This window comes from Dermacentor albipictus, chromosome 6 (genome assembly GCF_038994185.2).
Source record: "Dermacentor albipictus isolate Rhodes 1998 colony chromosome 6, USDA_Dalb.pri_finalv2, whole genome shotgun sequence".
Classification (NCBI taxonomy): domain Eukaryota; kingdom Metazoa; phylum Arthropoda; class Arachnida; order Ixodida; family Ixodidae; genus Dermacentor; species Dermacentor albipictus.
The window spans coordinates 5,669,349-5,689,465 of record NC_091826.1 but is presented as its reverse complement, the minus strand read 5'-3'; the positions used below and the strand labels follow the sequence as shown (position 1 = coordinate 5,689,465).

At 49.0% G+C, this 20,117-nt stretch overlaps 1 protein-coding gene across 2 annotated transcripts in view; it reads left to right on the top strand.

Moving 5' to 3' along the window:
* The window catches only part of LOC135921792 (chorion peroxidase-like), a 59,087-nt gene that overhangs the window by 16,802 nt on the left and 22,168 nt on the right, over nucleotides 1–20,117 (top strand). For both annotated transcript variants that reach the window (XM_065456105.2, XM_065456104.2), the window contains exons 7-8: nucleotides 18,494–18,607; nucleotides 19,191–19,323. In XM_065456105.2, coding sequence (XP_065312177.1) covers nucleotides 18,494–18,607; nucleotides 19,191–19,323 — 247 coding nt within the window. The remainder of the gene's footprint in view (nucleotides 1–18,493; nucleotides 18,608–19,190; nucleotides 19,324–20,117) is intronic.

Here is a 20,117-nt window from a genome sequence, read left to right as displayed (position 1 = left end):
GGTCCCCAGGGCAGCGCGACGCTCACGCAAGCCTGCGTTCCACTCTCGCCCGCGTTCTGGTTGCGGCCCACACGCCAAGCGTCCCGACGCGCTCGCTTGCCCCCCGCGAGGTGTTCGTAACTTGAAGGAAGCGGCGTTCAGTTGAACATTGGGCCACCCCAAAATTCTCAACTAGGGCCACAAGCAAATTTCAAGTTGTCCTACCGCTAGATTTCAAGTTGGCGACCCCCCAATTTTCGTGCACTGCTCGCGCGTTCGTCGTCGTCTTCTTCCACAGCTGGCTGGATCTACATTCACGGCGATCATCTTGCGCGAAGGAAGGAAGGACGGACAGTTTTCTCATCGGGTAACCATAGAAATGCTTACGCATTCAAAATTGTAGCTCAGAGTGCATTTCCTATGCAAGCAATCTAGGGGCTAACCGTTTTGCAGGAGCATTCTTCAATAATTGTGCATCAAAACTCACGTCCAGGGAGGTGGGGAGACGTAATAACGTTACGTACTTGATATTGTCGTATCAAGGTAGTTCTTATTGAGGTATTCGAATGCTATAAATGCGCGTGGTATTTTATTATATTATATCTTTAACGAGTACGTCTACAGCGACGTCAGGTACAATGAAAAATTCTTCTTGATGAAACTGACGTCTCACTTTCCAATTAGCCCCCACTGAAGCTCCAACTCACGTGGGAACGAATTTCCGAAGTATTTTCAACACAGCTCGTCTATTTCGTGCCCCCTGCATCGCAGTGTCTGGCGCACGGATGGAGTTGGACGTCGTTGCGGCGTCAACGACGCTGAATACGTTCATCCGTTACAGTTTGGTCATCGCGCAACGCCAGATGGACGCGGCGGCTTCCGTTACGTCAGTGCGCACCCTGTTTGAGGTTTCTGCATCACTACCCGCAGAGTACCCAACGAAGCACTGAAGGCAGATGGTTGGGCTACTTGGACTTCCAACAGACACATGTTCCAGCGTGCAAGAAAAAAAAAATCGCAGTTGCGCCGAAAAGCACCGATTGCGATAGCAAATAGTACGAAGCGAAGCTCGTGGGCTCCTGTTTTCCGTGAAACCGAGTTGCTTGCGCGCGGTGTCAACGTAAGGGGGACCGCAGAGGCATTTTTCATTATCGCGGGAAAAGAGGAATTCGTCAGCACTGCTTCGTTGCAGCTCACCCAAGCATAAATCGCATTCCTACAGGACGATCCACACTAGGTTCATTTCTTTTTTTCATTTATTATGACCCTCAGAGCCAAGGGCATTAAGAGGGGGAGTGGTTAATATAAAAGAATGAAGATCACAAATACAGTTGATTACATGAGTGTTTAAATGGCACATGTATATAAATATTAGCTAAGGCATCACGGAACTGTTCATAATTAGTAAGGCCTACAACTTCGTCGGGAAGATGGTTCCAGTCACGTGAGGTACGCGGTAGGAATGATTGTGAAAAACTTTTAGTGTTGTATGACAAAATGCCGACTTTGTACTGATGATCAATGCGACGGGATACATAAATTGGATGGGGGATGAGGCGATCTCTTAGAGTATGATGATGGTACAACTTGTGGAAGAGGGCAATACGAGACACTTTTTTTGGGAGATGCCATCGATGGGAGGCAAAAATTAGATTTCATGTTAGTTATACTCGCTGTGCGGTAGTAGTTAGCAAGAATAAAACGTACAGAGTTATTTTGAACCATATCAAGGTCAGTGATTAGGTGTTCGTGAGCAGGGTCACATACCGGAGCCGCGTATTCATATTTGGGTCATAATAATGTTTTATATACGAAATGTTTCAAATTAGTAGGCACATTGAAAAATTTGCGACGTAGGTAGCCTAGCATGCGATTAGCGTTTTTAATTATGTTCTCAGTATGAACAGACCAGCTGAGTTTAGAAGTGATGTAAACACCAAGATATTTATATGAAGAAACTGATTCTAACGACATGTTGTCAATGTGGTACGACGGTATGGTAGATGTTTTCCTAGACACACGCATGACTTTGCATTTGTTAATATTCAGCTCCGTTAATCATTCATTGCACCAGTTCCCTATAATGGTCAGGTACGACTGAATTAATTCAATATCGTTATACCATTGGCAATTTCTCTGAAAGTGACGCAATCATCAGCGAGCAGATAGGTATGGGAGTTGATAAGCGAGGGAAGATCATTAATGTAAATTAGGAACAATAGGGGTCCAAGGACGGAACCCTGTGGAACGCCTGAACGGACCTCTGTAAAACCGGAGTTAATGCCATTAGCACAAACCAATTGCGAGCGGTTGAGAAGAAAACACTCAACCCATTTAAAAAGGTTACCGTCAATGTTAAGTTGTTTTAGTTTGTGAAGCAATAGTTTGTGACACACCTTGTCGAATGAATGTCGAATGAATGTCGAATTTTTTTTGAAAAATCTAAGAATATACAATCAGCTAGTGATGATTTGTCAAGAATACGGTGTAGTGCGTGTGTAAACGATATTAATTGGCTTTCACAGGAGTAAGACTTCCGAAAACCGTGTTGTGCTGACGTAAAAAATGATTTCAATTCAAGGAAACTAACCAGGTTGGTAAAGATAATAGGTTCGAGCATTTTACAGCATTTACTGGTGAGGGAGACAGATCTCATTATCTAATCAGTATTATGTATAACTGACTACCGGAAGCATCGGCGGTTGGGGGGTTTATCTTTGGTTATATTCTTTCATTTCCTGTGTTATTCAAACGTTTCCCATTCCCTCCACCTATTTATATTATTAACCTTTATATGACTTGTCACAAGATACGAATAAACCAGTTAGCGCACCGTCAGATGTCGTCGTCTGGGTTCCCGTCCTCGTTATTACGTGCACAGCGCAAGAAGAAACTGTAACGGCCACCAACTAGCCCAGCTCATCGCTCAGTTGAAATAAATGTATGTTTTCATTTTGTATCGACAGGCCGGTGGGAACGATCAGGACTTGTGTTTAGAGCGACTCACATGTCCCGGATTGTACAGTTAGCGTTGCAATTTTTCAAAAAAGAAGCGACGTTTGTTTACTTAATAAACGACTAAATAAATAAATAAATGAGAGGTTCCCTGTGGCAGATAGAACAATTCTAATTCACGAGCTGGCCTACTTGAAGAGGCGGATATTACTTGAAAACAATTGAAAATGCCCTATCTACTAATTAACAAATATTCACTAATTAAGTTTCTCATAACTTACTTTATGGCCCACACTGCAATTTACAACTTCTTTGAAAGGTATCTGTAAAGCGCAACAAAGCAAGAACACATGATGAAAGGAAGGCAAGCGCCTGCCTTCATTTTCGTTTCTTCTGGTGTCCTTGCTTTGTTGCGCTATACAGATACATTTCAACGATGACCGACCAACAAGCCCATATCGCCACCCTCGTTGATTACAACTTCTAACCGCGAAGTTCGCAAGGCGGATCCACTTGGAGTGAATTCTGAGAAAGACACCAGTTTCAAGATATTAATTCTCGAACTTTGCGGAAGAAAAATGCACTGTCGTTCCACTTACTTCCTGAACGAAACATAGTTTTATGTATTCAAGCACAAAATTAAGTAACTGGAACGGCAATGCATTTCTCCGCAATGTTCGGGAAATAATATCTCGAAGCTGGTGTCATCCTGAGAATTCGTTCCAAGTGGATCCGCCTTACGAACTCCCCGGCTAGAAGGTGTGAATTTGAAAATCGGCCATAAGGTAATTAGTCAGAAAGATAAATAGGTAGTTTTGTTAACTAGTCGATTAGGCATTTCAGTTCTTGTGCAAGTAGTGTCCGCCGCTTCGAGTAGACCACTTCGTGAACTAGAATTGTGCTATCTGCTACAGGCAACCTTTCAGAATTTTTGAAAGTGTTCGCTGCAGCACCCTATATATATATATATATATATATATATATATATATATATATATATATATATATATATATATTATAATACCGAGACCGATCAAGTTGCCCAGCGCTGTTTATTCCAAAAAAGGCAGCGCCCGCAGCTCACGCGCGAAGAAGTCGAAGAAGAGGGAAGATGATGATGGCTATGTACAAATGAAAACGACGAAGTACGTTAATAGTGCTTACACTAACTTCCCCCCGTCATGGAAGCGGCCAGCCTGGCCGCAGATTAGAGATTATCTAAACGGGGAGTGAAGGGCTTCATCCGCGACACGTGAACGATTTCGGCATTCCGGTGGCGCCGGTCAGTGACGGAGTGTACTGGGCGGACGAGATAGTTCACTGCAGATGTTTGCTGCACAACGGTGTATGGACCAATGTAGCGTGGAAGGAACTTCTCACAGAGGCCTGGGGTGCGGACTGGAGTCCAAAGCAGGACTTGGTCTCCTGGGTGAAAACGTAGGTCACGGCGTTTGTTGTCGCAGTAACGCTTGCGCTCAGCTTGGGTAGCTTCTGTGCTTTGCTGGGCGATTTGACGGCAATGTGCAACTCGGGCAGCAAAATCTTCTGGAAGCGACGCGTTAGGCGAAGAAGGTGCGAAAAATAGTTCTCTGTCGAATATGGTGGAAGGAGATCGTCCATACACAAGGAAGAAAGGGCTGTAGCCGGTAGTCCGTTGAATAGCAGTATTATATGCGAATGTCACAAAAGGAAGAATTTTATCCCAGTCAGTGTGGTCAGGACGGATGTACATGGCAATCATGTCAGACAGCGTACGGTGGAAGCGCTCAGTAAGGCCATTTGTTTGCGGATGATAAGTAGAAGTAGATTTGTGGACGGTATTAGTGGCTCGAAGAACTTCCTCGAGAACTTGTGAAATGAACGCCTTGCCACGGTCACTGAGAAGAACGCGAGGAGCCCCGTGGCGCAAGACGATGGCGCGCAAGAAAAAGTCGGCGACCTCAGAAGCGGTGCCGGATCGCAGAGGGGCAGTCTCGGCATATCGTGTTAAATGGTCGACCGAAGTGACAATCCAACGGTGACCGGAGGGTGTCAACGGCAAGGGACCATCTAAATCAATGCCAACAAATTCAAAAGGTGCGTCCGGGCAAGGGAGAGGTTGTAGTAAACCGGCAGGAGGGGATGTCGAGCGTTTGCGGTGCTGACATGACGCACAAGAGGCAATGTATTTGGCCACCGTTGTTGATAGGCCAGGCCAGAAGCAGCGGGTCTTTATGCGGTCGTAAGTCTTGTGGAAGCCTAAGTGGCCAGCCGATACATCGTCGTGAAGTGCTTCTAATACCCGCAAGCGAAGGCAGCGAGGTAGAACTGGGACCCACCGGTGACCTGTTGGGTGGTAAACGTAGCGGTGTAGCACGCCACCTTGAAGGCGGAATTGTCGAAGTTGGCGTCGCAAGCGGCTGTTGGGTGGTTCGGTGAACCCACTAAGGCGATCCATGAGAGCTCGACAGTAGGAGTCGGCCCGCTGAAGCGAGACGAAATCAGAGCGTGATGAAAGCATAACTTGGTCCAAGGGCGTTATCGAGAGTTGGTGGGAGGCAAGCGTATCATCGGAACGACGTGGTTGGGAAGACGACGGCGCGTTACCGGGAGAGAGTGAGAGTGGGCAGCGAGACAATGCGTCTGCATCATGATGGCGTTTTCCAGACTTGTATGTTATAGTGAAGTCATATTCCTGCAAGCGCAGTATCCAGCGTCCTAAGCGTCCTGACATGTTTTTCATTGATGACAGCCAACACAGAGCATGATGGTCGGTGACGATGGTGAAGTGGCGGCCGTAAAGGTATGGGCGAAATTTCTGAATCGACCAAACGATAGCCAGACACTCTTGCTCTGTAATGGTGTAATTCCGCTCAGCTGGAGAAAGTGTTCGGCTGGCATATGCTATGACTTGCTCTTTAGATTCTGTATTACGTTGCAGAAGTACTGCGCCAATACCTTGTGCGCTTGCGTCAGTATGGAGTATGGTGGGGGCACGAATATCGAAGTGGCGAAGCACTGGTCCGGAAGTAAGATGCCGCTTAAGAGCTTGAAAAGCCGACTCGCAGTCGCTAGTCCACGTGAAAGAGGCACCGGTAACCAGTAGCTTGTGTAGAGGAGCTGCCATTGCTGCGAAGTTGCGTATAAATCTACGAAAATATGATGCCAAGCCGAGGAAACTACGTAGATCTTTCTGTTGCTGGGGGCGAGGAAACTGAAGAACGGCACTAATCTTTTCGGGGTCAGGCTGGATGCCAGCTTTTGACACGACGTGACCCAATACTTTTATTGTTTTGCTTGCAAATTTGCATTTTTTTGTATTGATTTGGAGACCAGCATTCGCAAGGCACTTGAGAACTTCGTCTAATCGATGAAGATGTTGGCTGAAGTCAGACGAAAAGATGACAATATCGTCCAGATAACAGAGGCATGTCTTCCATTTTAGACCACGAAGGACGTTGTCTATCATGCGTTCAAATGTGGCAGGAGCATTACAAAGGCCAAAAGGCATCACGTTAAATTCATAAAGGCCATCCGGTGTAGCGAATGCGGTCTTTTCTTTGTCAGTCTCGTTCATCGGAATTTGCCAATATCCTGACCGAAGATCAAGGCTGGAGAAATACTCCGCCCCTTGTAGTGTGTCCAAAGCGTCGTCAATTCGAGGGATTGGATATACGTCCTTGCGTGTAATCTTATTGAGCGCTCGATAATCCACGCAAAAGCGAACTGAGCCATCTTTTTTCTTTACCAGGACCACGGGAGACGCCCATGGGCTAGATGAAGGTCGTATTATCTTCCGCGCAAGCATGTCAGCAACCTGTTGTTCAATGACCTTTCGTTCCGACGGCGATACACGATAGGGGCGTCGTCGTATAATAGCGGAACCATCGGTTTCGATGTGGTGTGTAGCCGCAGGAGTTTGGCTCAACACAGGGGAACAGCTGTCGAAACAGGCTTTGTGTTTTGCCAAGACCACCATTAGGGCTTCGGACTGCGCGGCTGTTAGGTCAGAACCAAGAACAGCTGGAGGAGGGAAAGAATCATCCAAACCTGAGGTTGGGGCTGGCGATGAAGAAGGGCAAAGCGTGACTAGAGAGATAGGTTGAGTGTCGGCGAGGGTTGCCACAGTCATCCCTTTGGGCAACATCACAGGATCTGGGGTCGTGTTGCAAGCAGACAGAAGGGCGCAGCCGCGTGAAAACCGGACGAGACAGGTGGCAATGAGAATTCCGCGAGAAGTACAGCGGGAAGAAGGGGCGACTAGGGCGTCTCCGTCGGCGATTTGACTGGAAGTTACGGCTACAACGTCTTCGTGACCAGGACGCAGGACGTAGTCGGCAGCGATGGTCAAGTTCACGCATGAAAGTGAAGAGTCCGCAACAGGTTCAAGCTCTGTATCCGTGATGTGGACAACTTCCTCTCTACATGAAATGACGGCTGAAGCAGAATGTAGGAAGTCCCAACCCAGTATAATTTCATGGATACACGTTGGAAGGATGAGAAACTCGTGGTGGCGTATGCTGTCGATGAGAACACGAGCAGTACACTGTCCGTCAGGGTGAATGAATGCATTATTAGCACCACGCAAAATAGGTCCAAGATAAGGCGTTTTTACTTTACGGAGCCGCGAACACAGATCACTCCGCAGAACAGAAACGGCGGCACCGGTATCGATGAGAGCTGACGCGGGAACACCTTCGACAGTCACAGAAAGCATGTTGGCCGGGCGAACAGGAGGAATTTTTGAAGACCGATAAGAAGCAGTTTCCCCTCCAAAAACTGCAACAGTTAGTTTTCCGAGTGCTGGTCGACAAAATGGGAAGTGGGGCGAAGCGGTGATGTAGAGCGCCGGTAAGGGGATGGAGAACGACGTCTGGCCGAACGGGAACTATGAGGTAGATTGGGAGCAGCTGGTGGAGACGGAGAACGCTGTGGCGGGGACGAGTACGGTCCGGGATAGTAGTCGTCTGATCAGCGAGTGCGGTCTCTTTCGTGCTCAGCATAGCCTCGCCTTTCATCCTGCTGGCGCCGGCGGCAGAAGCGTGATATATGGCCGCGTATACCGCAGTAAAAACAAACTGGACGAGGTGGACGCCACTGAGGGTACGATGGCGCAGCAAGTGCTCTGGTTCCCATCGAAGCCACATGGTCATAGGAAACGCCAGTAGGCACGGAAGGCATGGTAGGGGTGGGTAGCGAAACAACATCCGCGTAGGTAGGTGTGGAGCGCGCTACCGGAGCAAGATGCGTCGTGGGTGTGGTCATCGCTGTCAACTCCTGCTTTACGACCTCGCGCAAGTCGAAGGCGGGGGTTGGGGTGCAGGCAGCAGGTGGACGCCTGAGGTCTTGTAGTTGAAGCTCTTCGCGGATGATGGTGCGGATAAGAGCACGTAGATCTGGAGAATGGGGAACCGGAGGATCGCTGCTGTCATGTGGAAGACGAATAGACTGCAGCTCGTCGAGGCGTTGACACGTTGAAGTGATGTCTTGGACAGAAGCCGGATTTTGCACGATTAAGGCGGTGAACGCGACAGGCCCAATGCCTTTTAAGATGTGGCGAACGCGTTCGGCTTCCGTCATGCTAGGATTCGCACGGCGGCACAGAGCCAAGACATCCTCTATGTATGAGGTGTAAGACTCTTGGGCAAGTTGGCGCCGCGTTCCCAGCTTCTGTTTGGCGACTTCTGCACGGCCAGACGAGGAAGCGAAGATTTGCCGCAGCTTCGAGGTAAACGTGGACCAATCCGCGATGTCGGATTCGTGGTTGAAATACCACGTCTTTGCAACACCGGTCAAGTAGAAGGCGACGTGCCTCAATTTCTGGGTGTCATTCCACTTGTTGCAAGAACTCACGCGGTCGTAGTGGTCGATCCAATCGTCTACGTCATCACCGCGGAGTCCTGCGAAGACAGGGGGATCGCGCTGAGGGCTCGTCACAGTCCAAGAGGGCGCCGCAGGCGGGGTCGTCTCTGTGGTAGGGTTAGAGGCGCCGGAAGGGCCGGGGTTGGAAGTGTCCATTGTTGTAGGGGTAGCTGGGTGCAGGCGGCGACCGGAACGGAGCTCCAGGGAGGACGGAAACGCGAGAGGACGTCGGGATCTTGACGTACCTCCACCACTTTATAATACCGAGACCGATCAAGTTGCCCAGCGCTGTTTATTCCAAAAAAGGCAGCGCCCGCAGCTCACGCGCGAAGAAGTCGAAGAAGAGGGAAGATGATGGCTATATACAAATGAAAACGACGAAGTACGTTAATAGTGCTTACAATATATATATATATATATATATATATATATATATATATATATATATATATATTTTAACGACGTGGTATCGACGAGTATGCGGAGCAGCACCGCCAAGAAATGCACTTTATCAGTCGTCCAAAGGAAAAGCAACCACATCTTTTTAGTTTCCTCGCTTCACCTAAAAACCCGCGCTACTTCAGCGTCGTCCCCACTGGCGCATACCCGCTGCATTATGGTTGTGCCAAATATAGTTGTGTCATTTGCTCCCCCTTTAGAAAAGATCATCGTCCCGGTGATAGAGGCTTGGAAAGCAGCGGTAAAGAACTGCGCAGTCTTGTCAGTCCTCATAGTACGGCTCCATACGCAGCACGTGAACGACCTCGGGTAAATGCCGTCGGCGCTTTGAATAGTGCGAGCTGTCTGGAACGACTTCGTAGTTGACGTCACTGATGCGTCGGAGAACTATGTAGGGCCCGAAGTATTTGCGCAGGAGCTTTTCAGAGAGGCCACGTGTTCGAATAGGTGTCCAGACCCACACATTGTCGCCGATGTTGTATGTTACGGCTCTGTGCCGAAGATTGTAGCGTCTGGCGTCAATGTCCTGTTGTTCGTGGATTCGCAGACGCGCAAGCTGCCTAGCTGCCTCTGCTCGGTGTGTTATCTCTTCAGCGCCCGTCTTGTTGTCGTCAAATTCATGAGGAAACATTGCGTCTAATGTTGTTGTAACCTAACGGCTGTATACGAGACTGAAGGGTGTCTTGCGAGTGGTCTCTTGTCGAGCCGTATTGTACGCGAAGGTGACATAAGGTATAACCTCGTCCCAGTTCTTATGCTCTACATCTACGTACATGCTTATCATATCAGCGAATGTCCTATTGAGTCGTTCTGTCAGGCCGTTTGTTTGAGGGTGATACGCCGTTGTCTTCCGGTGGGCGGTAACCCTTAGACGTAGAACGATATCTAAAAACTGGGCCATGAACGCAGTACCTCTGTCCGTGACGACTACTGCAGGAGCGCCATGCCTTAAAACGATGGATTCCAGAAAAAATCGTGACGCTTCATCTGCTGTTGCCCGTTGCAGGGCACTTGTCTCGGCATATCTAGTGAGATAATCCATGGCAACGATTATCCACCTATTACCAGTAGTAGACGTTGGGAAGGGGCCCAGAAAGTCCATGCCTACTTGTGCAAATGGTGTGGCCGGTACGTCAACAGGGTGCAGTAAGCCGGCTGGTTTGACGGATGGCGATTTGCGACGTTGGTAATCCAGATATGTCTGAACGTAACGTTTAACGACCGTAGTAAGTGTCGGCCAGTTGTAATTCTGCCGAATCTGTGCCAATGTGCGAGTGTAGCCCAAGTGCCCAGCAGTCGGCTCGTTGTGGCAGGCGTGTAAGATTTCGCGTCGAAACGATGATGGAACAACAAGTAAGTAGTTGGTAGGCGAGAAGTTCTTCTTCTAGAGGACGCAAGCAGTACGATGCCAGCCCTCTTGCAAAGAGCCTCGGTACACTGTTGGTTCGTCCTTCGAGGTAATCAATAAGCGGCAGCAATGCAGTGTCATCCCGTTGCTGGCGTGAAAGATCGGCAGTATCCGCGAGTCCCAGAAAGACCGTCTCGTCATCGTCTTGTGCTGCCGGCTCAACAGGAGACCGAGAAAGGCAGTCGGCATCTGCGTGCCGTTTTCCCGACTTGTATGCAACAACAAAGTCGAACTCTTGGAGTCGAAGACTCCAGCGTGCGAGCCGGCCGAAAGGATCTTTCAAGTTAATGAGCCAGCAGAGGGAATGGTGATCGCTAACGACGGTGAAAGACGGACCATACAAATACGGACGAAATTTCAGAACTGCGCGTACCATTGCGAGACATTGTTTTTCAGTGGTGGAGTAGTTAGCTTCGGCTCGGGATAGTGTCCTACTGGCGTAAACAATTACTTTTTCGCTGTCCCCCTGCCATTGTACTAGCACCGCCCCTAGACCACCTGTATGCAATGTCGTCGGGGCTTCCTCATCGAAGCGTGCTAATGCGGCAGGCGATTGCATGCGTTGCCGGAGCTCGTGGAATGCCCGTTGATGGTCTTCGCCCAAAGTAAAAGGCATATCTTCTCGGGTGAGCTGTGTTAACGGCCATGCGATGCACGAGAAATTCGCAATAAATCGCGGATAATATGCACAGAGTCCCAGAAAACGTCGCACAGCTTTTTTGTTTGATGGAATCGGGAAATTAGCGATGGCGGCAATTTTATCCGGATCAGGTCGGACTCCTTGGGTACTGACGACGTGACCGAGGAACTGGAGCTCGTGAAAACCAAAATGGCACTTCTCAGGCTTCAAAGTGAGACCGGCAGAGCGTATCGCTTCAAAAACAGTTTTCAGCCTTCGTAAGCGTTCGTCGAACGTTGCGGAAAAGAGAATCACGTCATGCAAGTACACCAAGCATGTTTGTCATTTGAGTCCGGAGAGCAAAGTGTCCATTAGACGCTGAAATGTTGCAGGCGCCGAACACAAACCGAAATGAAGTACCTGAAATTCATAAAGTCCGTCAGGCGTCACAAAGGCTGTTTTCTCACTCTCTCTCATCCACTTCGATCTGCCAATAACCGCTTTTCAAGTCCATTGAGGAAAAGTAGCACGCGTTTTGCTACATATCCAAGGAATCATCAATATGTGGCAGTGGATAAACGTCCTTCTTTGTGACCTGATTGAGCTTCCGATAGTCCACGCAGAAGCGCAGGTTACCGTCCTTCTTCTTCACTAAAACTACAGGTGATGCCCAAGGACTATCAGATGGTCGAATAACGCCATCTTCCAGCATCGTCTTCACTTGTTTTTTGTATTGCTTCGCGTTCCTTTGGGTCACACGATAAAGGTTTTGTCGGATGGGTCTGGCGTCGACATCAGTAATGATACGGTGTTTGGTAAGTGACGTCTGACCAACTCTTGACGCAGAGGAGAAACAGCCCTGGTAGTGATTGATGAGCTCAAGAAGACGGTTCCGCTCAACGGCCGTTAACGTCGGATTAACGTCTACAATAGGTGCAGCTGTGTCGTTTGTGGAAGCCGACTCCTAGCCGACGGGGCTAGTTTCCCCGTCGAGGGCTAGGGGATCTGCCCCTAGTGACATCGGCAAAACCAACGTTACTAGACTAGCTTCAGTTTTAAAACTCGGCGCCGTTGCGCGGAACCGCCACCCGCCCGCGCCTTCGTGGCGCTGCAGTCGCGCCCGGCTTCACTTCCTCACTAGCCGGCTACGCGGGCGGGCCGGACTAAGCGCGCGGTGCAGCGTATTGTGTGGTTCGTTGTTGAAGGCGAATTTCAGCAAGCATGTAATCCGCGAAACTGTAGCTTTCGCCGAGTTTGTTGAGAATATAAGCAGACGATGCCGACGTGCTGCGCACCTGGCTGCATAGGCGGCTATCGGAACGATGTCGACAGTTCGGCGCGCTGCTTTTTCTGTGCCGCCAGCAATGCGACGCTTCGCTCGGCGTGGAACAGAGCGATTCTGTTGTGGTTGTTGTCCTGAGTGGCCGCGGCACATACCCACAGTGGGGGATTGGCCAAGAATCGGGCGGTTTAATTAGGTGCCTAAAATAATAATGATAACAAGGGAGTTAACAATTTGGGCGTGTGAGTTTAAAAGTAAACGTTTTGTGTTTGGAGAAAAAAAGAAATAATCAGATGAAAACCGGGTATAAGATAATAATAATAATAATTAATAAAAGATAAGAAATAAAAGAAAGCTATGGTTGGGAGGGAGAACGATCAATCTAACATGGAAATCGATTAGTTTCAATGAGGTAATTTTGGATCGCCAAGCAAACATTTCTGTTGCTGAACCCAACAATGGAGGCTCCAAAAGATAGGATCACAGGCACTGATAAAGTCAGACCAATAGAGCGAAGCGGGATTTCGAGTAGTCGTTTTCTTATAATAGAAAAACGTCTGCAAGACAACAAGAAATGGTCGATTGTCTCCGCTTCGCCACAGAATGAGCATAGTGGTGAGGGGACCAGACCAGATCTGTGGAGGTAGAAGTTCAATGCAGGTATACGGCAGCGCAGCTTCATGATGGACACTTCAATTTTCCGTGTTCGGCAAAAATCTCTGTTCCAAGGGTGCAGGAGATGTCCGTACTCCACAGAGTTAGTATTTTGGAGCCTGATACTGACTGTATAATGATACTCCTGCGAAATCTAGCTGCAGTTACATAAGCAGTCAAAGGGCAGCAAGGAAGAATCGGGCCACTTATCGATGCCTTGGCTAGAGAGTCTGCAATTTCATTAATGATTTCCTTTATGGCCGGGCACCCAAATCAAACGCACGCTTCTCAAGTAACCAGGTACCAATGATTGAAATGTCCTCATCACGCGAGAATCACTAGAAGCAGTAAGGGATGAGCACAATGATAAAGAATCAATAACTATCACGGCTGACGTAATTGATGGACCTAATTTGCGTAATGCTAGCACCACGGCCATGAATTCGGCTATTCCTTGTGCCGACCGGCACACGCGCTCGTGTCACTGCTCCTACGTTCATCGTCGTCTTCCAAAGCTGGCTGCGTTGCCGTTGATCATTCCAGCGTAGAATTTCACTTCTGTCATCGTAATGGGGAGGCCGCGTTTACGGTGGGAGGGGCCATTGCTTAAGGCAGTATGAGCCACTCATTGTCTTACGTAACGGATAGATTTAATTTCTGAAGAAACTTAATTTTGAATAATCGCAAATCGGGCGAAAGCAGCTAATCACGCCTCCGAGCAAACTCGAGACATCGAACGCAAGCGACAACGGCGGACTACGGGCATATCGTCAGTGACGTCGTTCTCTCCGTCGCAGCCGATTGTGTGTGTTACCGCATAATTCAGAAATACTTTAATGAATTCTCTAGATTAACCCAGTGATAAACACGGGCCGCACGTTTCAGCTTCGCTGGTTAACCATCTTCACGGAGTGGAAGAGCAGATTTTTTTTTGTGTGTGTGTGTGTGTGTGTGTGTGTGGCTTGTGTGTTCAAAGACTGACCTCATCTTTCTTTTTGTTGCGCTTCTTTGGCGTGGCGAGAAGCCTCGGTGGGGATGAAGATCATCCTAATCACACACTTTGGCCAAATGTTCAGGCTTCTGAGCCTAAACTGCGCGAAACGTTAAGACGGCAGGAAAAAAGACAGCTTCCGCGCTTCGCTCTATGCGTTTCTTTCTTTCGTGCAGTTTACCCTTATTACAGTATGAACCAACTGGCCCGATAAATCTTATTGTTGTAGGTGGATACCGCTTTCTCATGGTATCACTAATTCGGACAAGGGAGAACGCCAGAGAGCGTGAAACACGCGCAAACTGCCCGTCTGCACGGGCTGAAGGCTGCGGCGAGGCGTCTGCAGTGGAGCCCGATGGAACGGCGCTGCCATCTGGCGGCTGTCACAGAAGTGGCGACACCGGCTGTAAGCGCGCAGGCGGAGAGTTTTACAACTGAAGCTAGTCTAGTAACGTTGGGCAAAACTGCGACGAGTCGGCGAATTGTAGCGCGCAGGAGATGGAGAAGGAGAACGTGGTCGGGGCGTCGTCGTATTTTGTGGCTGACTGTTCACAGGAGCGTCGTTGTAAGTGCGTCGACCATCGTACGGAGTATAAGCATAGTTGGCTGGAAAGCATGGATGTTGAGCGGCGCGATAGTTGTTCCATTTGTGTCAAACTCTATAGACGTGTCCAGCTTCACCGCAATGGTAGCACACTGGTCGACGGTCGACGGTGCGCCACAAATCGGTTTCCCGACGCTGGTAGTTCGGCGGTAACTCTCCATGGAGCCAAGGAGTGGCGTGCGCATGTCGAAAATACGGCATTGTTTGTGCTGGCATAATCAGGGCGGTCGGTAGAGTCGATGAGGGTGACGATGCCGGCTCTGTTTTTGGCGTAGGTGGTGTTGTAGTTATGGGTGTGAACGGCGTTGAAATTGCGTTGAGTGGACGGCGAACAGCCTCCGCACAAGTGAGGCGCCGCGAAACGTTGCCACAGTCTGGCGCTGAAAAAGCTTGCCGGACTTCCTCCCGGACTACATCAGCAACAAAAGATAACGCTGGCGTAGGTTCCGTAGGCGCAACCACAAAGCCGAGCTGCCGAAGCTCTTCTCGCACCACTTCTCGGACAACTTCACGCAGAGACATGTCGTTACTCGCAGCCATTACGGAAGTGTTCGCCGTCGAGTTGCCCATGTCATGCTGGCGGTATCGTTGATGCAGGGCCCGTTGAATGGCTGTAGCCTCTTTTGTGAACTGTGCCACTGTTGTCGGGGGATTTCTCACAAGGCCGGCAAACAGTTGCTCCTTCACTCCTCGCAGGAGATATCGCAGCTTTCTTTCCTCTGGCATGTCTGGGTCTGCCCTACGGAAAAGACGGGCCATGTCTTCCGAGAACATAGCAACACTCTCATCGGGCTTTTGAACGCGGATTTCAAGGAGACGCTGCGCGTTTTCCATCCTGTCAATGCTTGAAAAGGTATCCAGCAGCTGTGCGCGGAAGTCGCCCCACGTGGCAAAGCTCCTCTCCCGGTTTACGTACCACGTACGAGCATTGTCCTTCAAATAGAAATAGACACTCGAGAGTTTGCCCGCCGAGCTGGTCTTGTGGTTGTACTGGGCGACGCGCTCGAACTGGTCTAGCCAATCTTGGACGTCTTCAAAGGCATCACTATGAGAGCTCTCCGGGGCCATAGCTGGACTCTGGCGCTAAGCCTAGCAGGCGATGAGTGAACCGGTGGACTAGTGTTTCGATGCACGATGGTGATTCCGGGCTCGATCGTCGGCTCCGCGAAGGGGTGCCAAGCATGAAGAATACCCTGCACCTCCACCAGTGTAACGACGTGGGATCGACGAGTATGTGGAGCACTATGTGTATATATATATATATATATATATATATATATATATATATATATATATATATATATATATATATATATGAACTACACGCTTTGTATTAGAAAGAGTCGCGTGGCTGGCGCGGTGCGCGGCACATTGCAAACGGAGCGCACTGTGGCGCGACTGCCTCGCTAATCGGGAGATCGCGAGAGGCAGCGCATTGGTGATGCGTGGGCGCGATTCACAGCAGCATCGGCAGACAGGCCTCCGCTCATGCAAGGCTGCGTTTCCATATATGGTATCGGTAGCGTTATCGGTGAACAGACGACGCGCGCCACTCTGGTGCAGCCATCGTCGCCGCAGAGCCCATGTTGCGCGGCGCTAAGCTTTTCTTGCGCTTTCCGCCTTCCGCTGCGCCCCCCTCCTCCGCTTTCCTCCTCGCGCTCTCTTCGCCGTCTTTCACCCCCCGCTCCGGGTTCTCCCCTTCATCCTTCGCTGTGGTCGTTCGCTGGGTTGCGTGGGGCGCCGACGCAGGAACGGGTGCCTGAGACCTGCGCTCTAATGTGAGCTGAGGTCTTGCTTGTGGGAAAACCCCGCGCCTGGACGTAGCACCCCTTGCGTACCCTGGGTAAACGTAGGCGCTGGTCAGAGCATTCGCACGAACGCCGATAAAGCCCGCACTTGCGCGGTGTTCCTCACTCCCTTCAATTGAAAAACTGTTCACTAGACCCGCGATGTAACGCACTTCGGAAACAGCGCGCTCAGCAAGAGTAGAATTCGCACCACTTTAACTCGGCAGTTACAAGGAGCAGCGTACCATTCGAAGGGGGCCTACCACACGAACTATACGAGCGCGATTTGCCACAGCGACACTACTTCCAGGGGCGCTAATGTAAATAATTCTTTATTAATATTATAATAAAAGGCAATCGTGCTTTCTTTGCGCATCACGTCTATTAAAAATTTAGGAATTACACATTTCTTGAATAAAGTATAGCTTGACATGCTTTCCCAATTCAAAGACGATTTTTTCTTAATAGTGTTCTTCCCCCGTCCCGCCCTCACACAGTTGCGCTTCAATTGCAACTCCAGTAAACTACCTTGTTGGCGTCGTTCACAATTGTTTCTGGGCGGCCCAAAGCTTTGCGACCACGTGAATTGATATTGTGTCTATATTATGTCCCTATCAATTCCGCAAAGCCCGAAGCAGTCTGCCGAGATAATCGAGTCCATTTTTAGCCACAGCAACAGAAGGAACAGTCATGCACGTGTCAATCTCATATGATGTAAAAAAGACTTCATGAATTAATCTCAATTTTTCCGCTTTGTATTTCCCAAGAACACGTACATTGTCGAATAAGGGCTTGCATTGGCATCATCTGCGGTGGTTAGCAAATGACCTGAACGCTCTAAAGCCTGCAGCTGCGCATGGTGCCCCCTCGGCCTGTCGTTAACATACCTGCCCGTCTGGCCCACATGACCAGTTCACAGGAGAATTTGCATAAATAACCCCCTTTCCTTGCTTTTGTCATCTCACTCAATGACGGCTCGGCACATGCGTGCTGTAGCTGCTCCAGTGCGGCAAATCAACAGCACAAGAACGCGCAAATTGCTGGCCACATTCTCGACGCGGCGCGAAAGGTTTCTCAAAATGGGACACAACGACTTTGGCAAAGAGGTCCGGCGGAACGCGCGAAAATGATGCTCGAACATGCACACATAAACGCCCGGTCATTGTGTCCTGTTTGTGCAATTTGTCAAGTTCTGTGCCAAGTATTTGGAGCAAGCCTCTCTCTCTCTCTCTCTCTACACACACATATATATATATATATATATATATATTGATATTATTTCAAAGTATTATTATCATTATTTTATTGTTAAAATATCATTTAAAAATTGAAAAGAAACACAGAGAGACGCCACGAGACGTACGTGGAACGCTGCTATTCAACTATATTAACCTTTGAAACAAATGGCAGCAAGGCACGCCGCTAGAGAATATATAGAACATATATATATATATATATATATATATATATATATATATATATATATATATTCTCTAGCGGCGCGCCTTGCTGCCATTTGTTTCAAAGGTTAATATAGTTGAATAGCAGCGTTTCACGTACGTCTCGTGGCGTCTCCTTGTCTCTGTGTTTCTTTTAAATTTTTGTTTACGTGCTAGAACCTGTCCCTATTGAACAACGGTCTACGTGATATTAGAAGGAGGGTGTCGATTCGGCCGCGGAAAGGTATGCCAGGCATTCCAATGGAACACATTTCTGATCGTCCACGTTAAGCTGAAACATTTCTTTAGCCTTCGACAACCCGTGCAGTTTCCGACAGCGGTCTGTTGGAATGTAACAGCACTACGTCCGAGCCCGGGAAGCACATGTACAAAGGGTAGTGTGGCGTCGCGTGACACGTGACAAGGAAACTGATGGACGCTCGCGCATTGATCCTCGCATTATACCTTCTCGCAGGTCTGCTGAAGTATCAACAAACCCCACAAGCCGGCACGCTTCTGCCCCGAAGTTTTTATCCCAACATGGACAGGTGCAGCGACCCACAAAGGAGCCGGTACTGCTTCCGAGCTGGTGACTGTTGTCCTTACTCGATTCCATTTTCGTTATTTAATCATCGTGTACTCTAAGTTGTACTCGGAGAGGGAGCGAAGGCGCATCTGTTGCGCGGGCTTCGTCTGCTGTATGTGCGCATAAGTGAAGACTGCAAATCAACGTGACAAAAAAAAAAAAGAGGCCTTTGAAATGACAACGTTGAGCACTTAGGAGGCGATGTACGAGTCACACCGAAGCGAGTTGGTAGCAGGCCAGATAAATTCCATTCACGTGCGTAACGTAAATTATTCCTATGGCGATGTTTAATTATGAAATAACAACTACTTTTCAAGAGAGAATGCTTCCGTAAACTTCACTCCTCGTGTCAAGCCGCTGCAGTAAAGAAATACGTCTATACGTTATAACGTAATGCATGCTTTGATCTGATTGATTCTGAAACGTTCCAATCAGAAAAAATATAGCAGCGTGCAGCATATTCAGACGAGCGCCAATGCTTTCAGACGAAGCCGAAACGAACCAGCCCAGCTTTTTCGCAATTACAGCCCTGTGTCGTTGTTTCCGTAGTTTTAATTCTGAGGCAATGGCGCTTTCGTCTCTCAAGGGGACGAGAGAGTCAACGAGCACCCTGGCCTGACCTCTGTCCACACCGTCTGGCTTCGACATCACAACTTGCTCGCGCGGTACATTGGGCAGTACGTGAACGCGAACGACGAGACGCTCTTCCAGCTGGTCAAGTGAGTACACCGGTGACTGTGCGCCTGAGTTCGCGCTTCAGTGAGCCCTTCTTAACCTAAATGAAATATGCATTCACCAAATGAGATACTGAAATACCGCATTTTATTTAAAATGTTTTCGCTAGTGCGCATTTCGATTCAGTTATGTTCCTTCCTTGCCAAGCGGGCTTCCGTCAAACAGTGAACTATTATGGGCTATTGTTTTTTACTAATCTAAAGCCGTATTGCAGCAACATCTATGATACGGATCAAGCGGGTGTTTTCACGGCGGATGAAATTATTGAATGTGGTGGGCATTACACTTGATTCCGGAAGGCTCTACGCCTGTACAGCCGAACTACTGCAGGGGGAAAAACTTGCGAAGGATCATATAAGCACTATTCTTCGAGAGAGGCTACCAGAAAAATGTCTTTCTCAGTAGCTGATGTAAAAAACATCGCCAGAGATCAAGCACACGTGACCTGACGGTCCGATGCGTCTCGCGGCAGTCGGGCAGAGGCGATGACGCACCCGGTCAGACGTAAGCGGCGAAAACCGCGTCAGGCAGTCCGTACCGCATACAAAAACAAGAAACAAAAAGTGTATGCTGTCTTCGAATGATCGCCTCCATCCTCCGAATCAGTCGAGTAGATCCGGGGTCCGAGGCAGAGGACGCAAGCCGGACATGTGACTAGCTCTCGGAGCAGGAAATGGCGGAGGCGAAACCACGTGACTGCAGCAAACGTCCGATTTCACTTATGCTATCTTCGGCTGGTCGTTTCTGAGCGCTCTGGAGCGCTCTCGCGAGCGGCGTT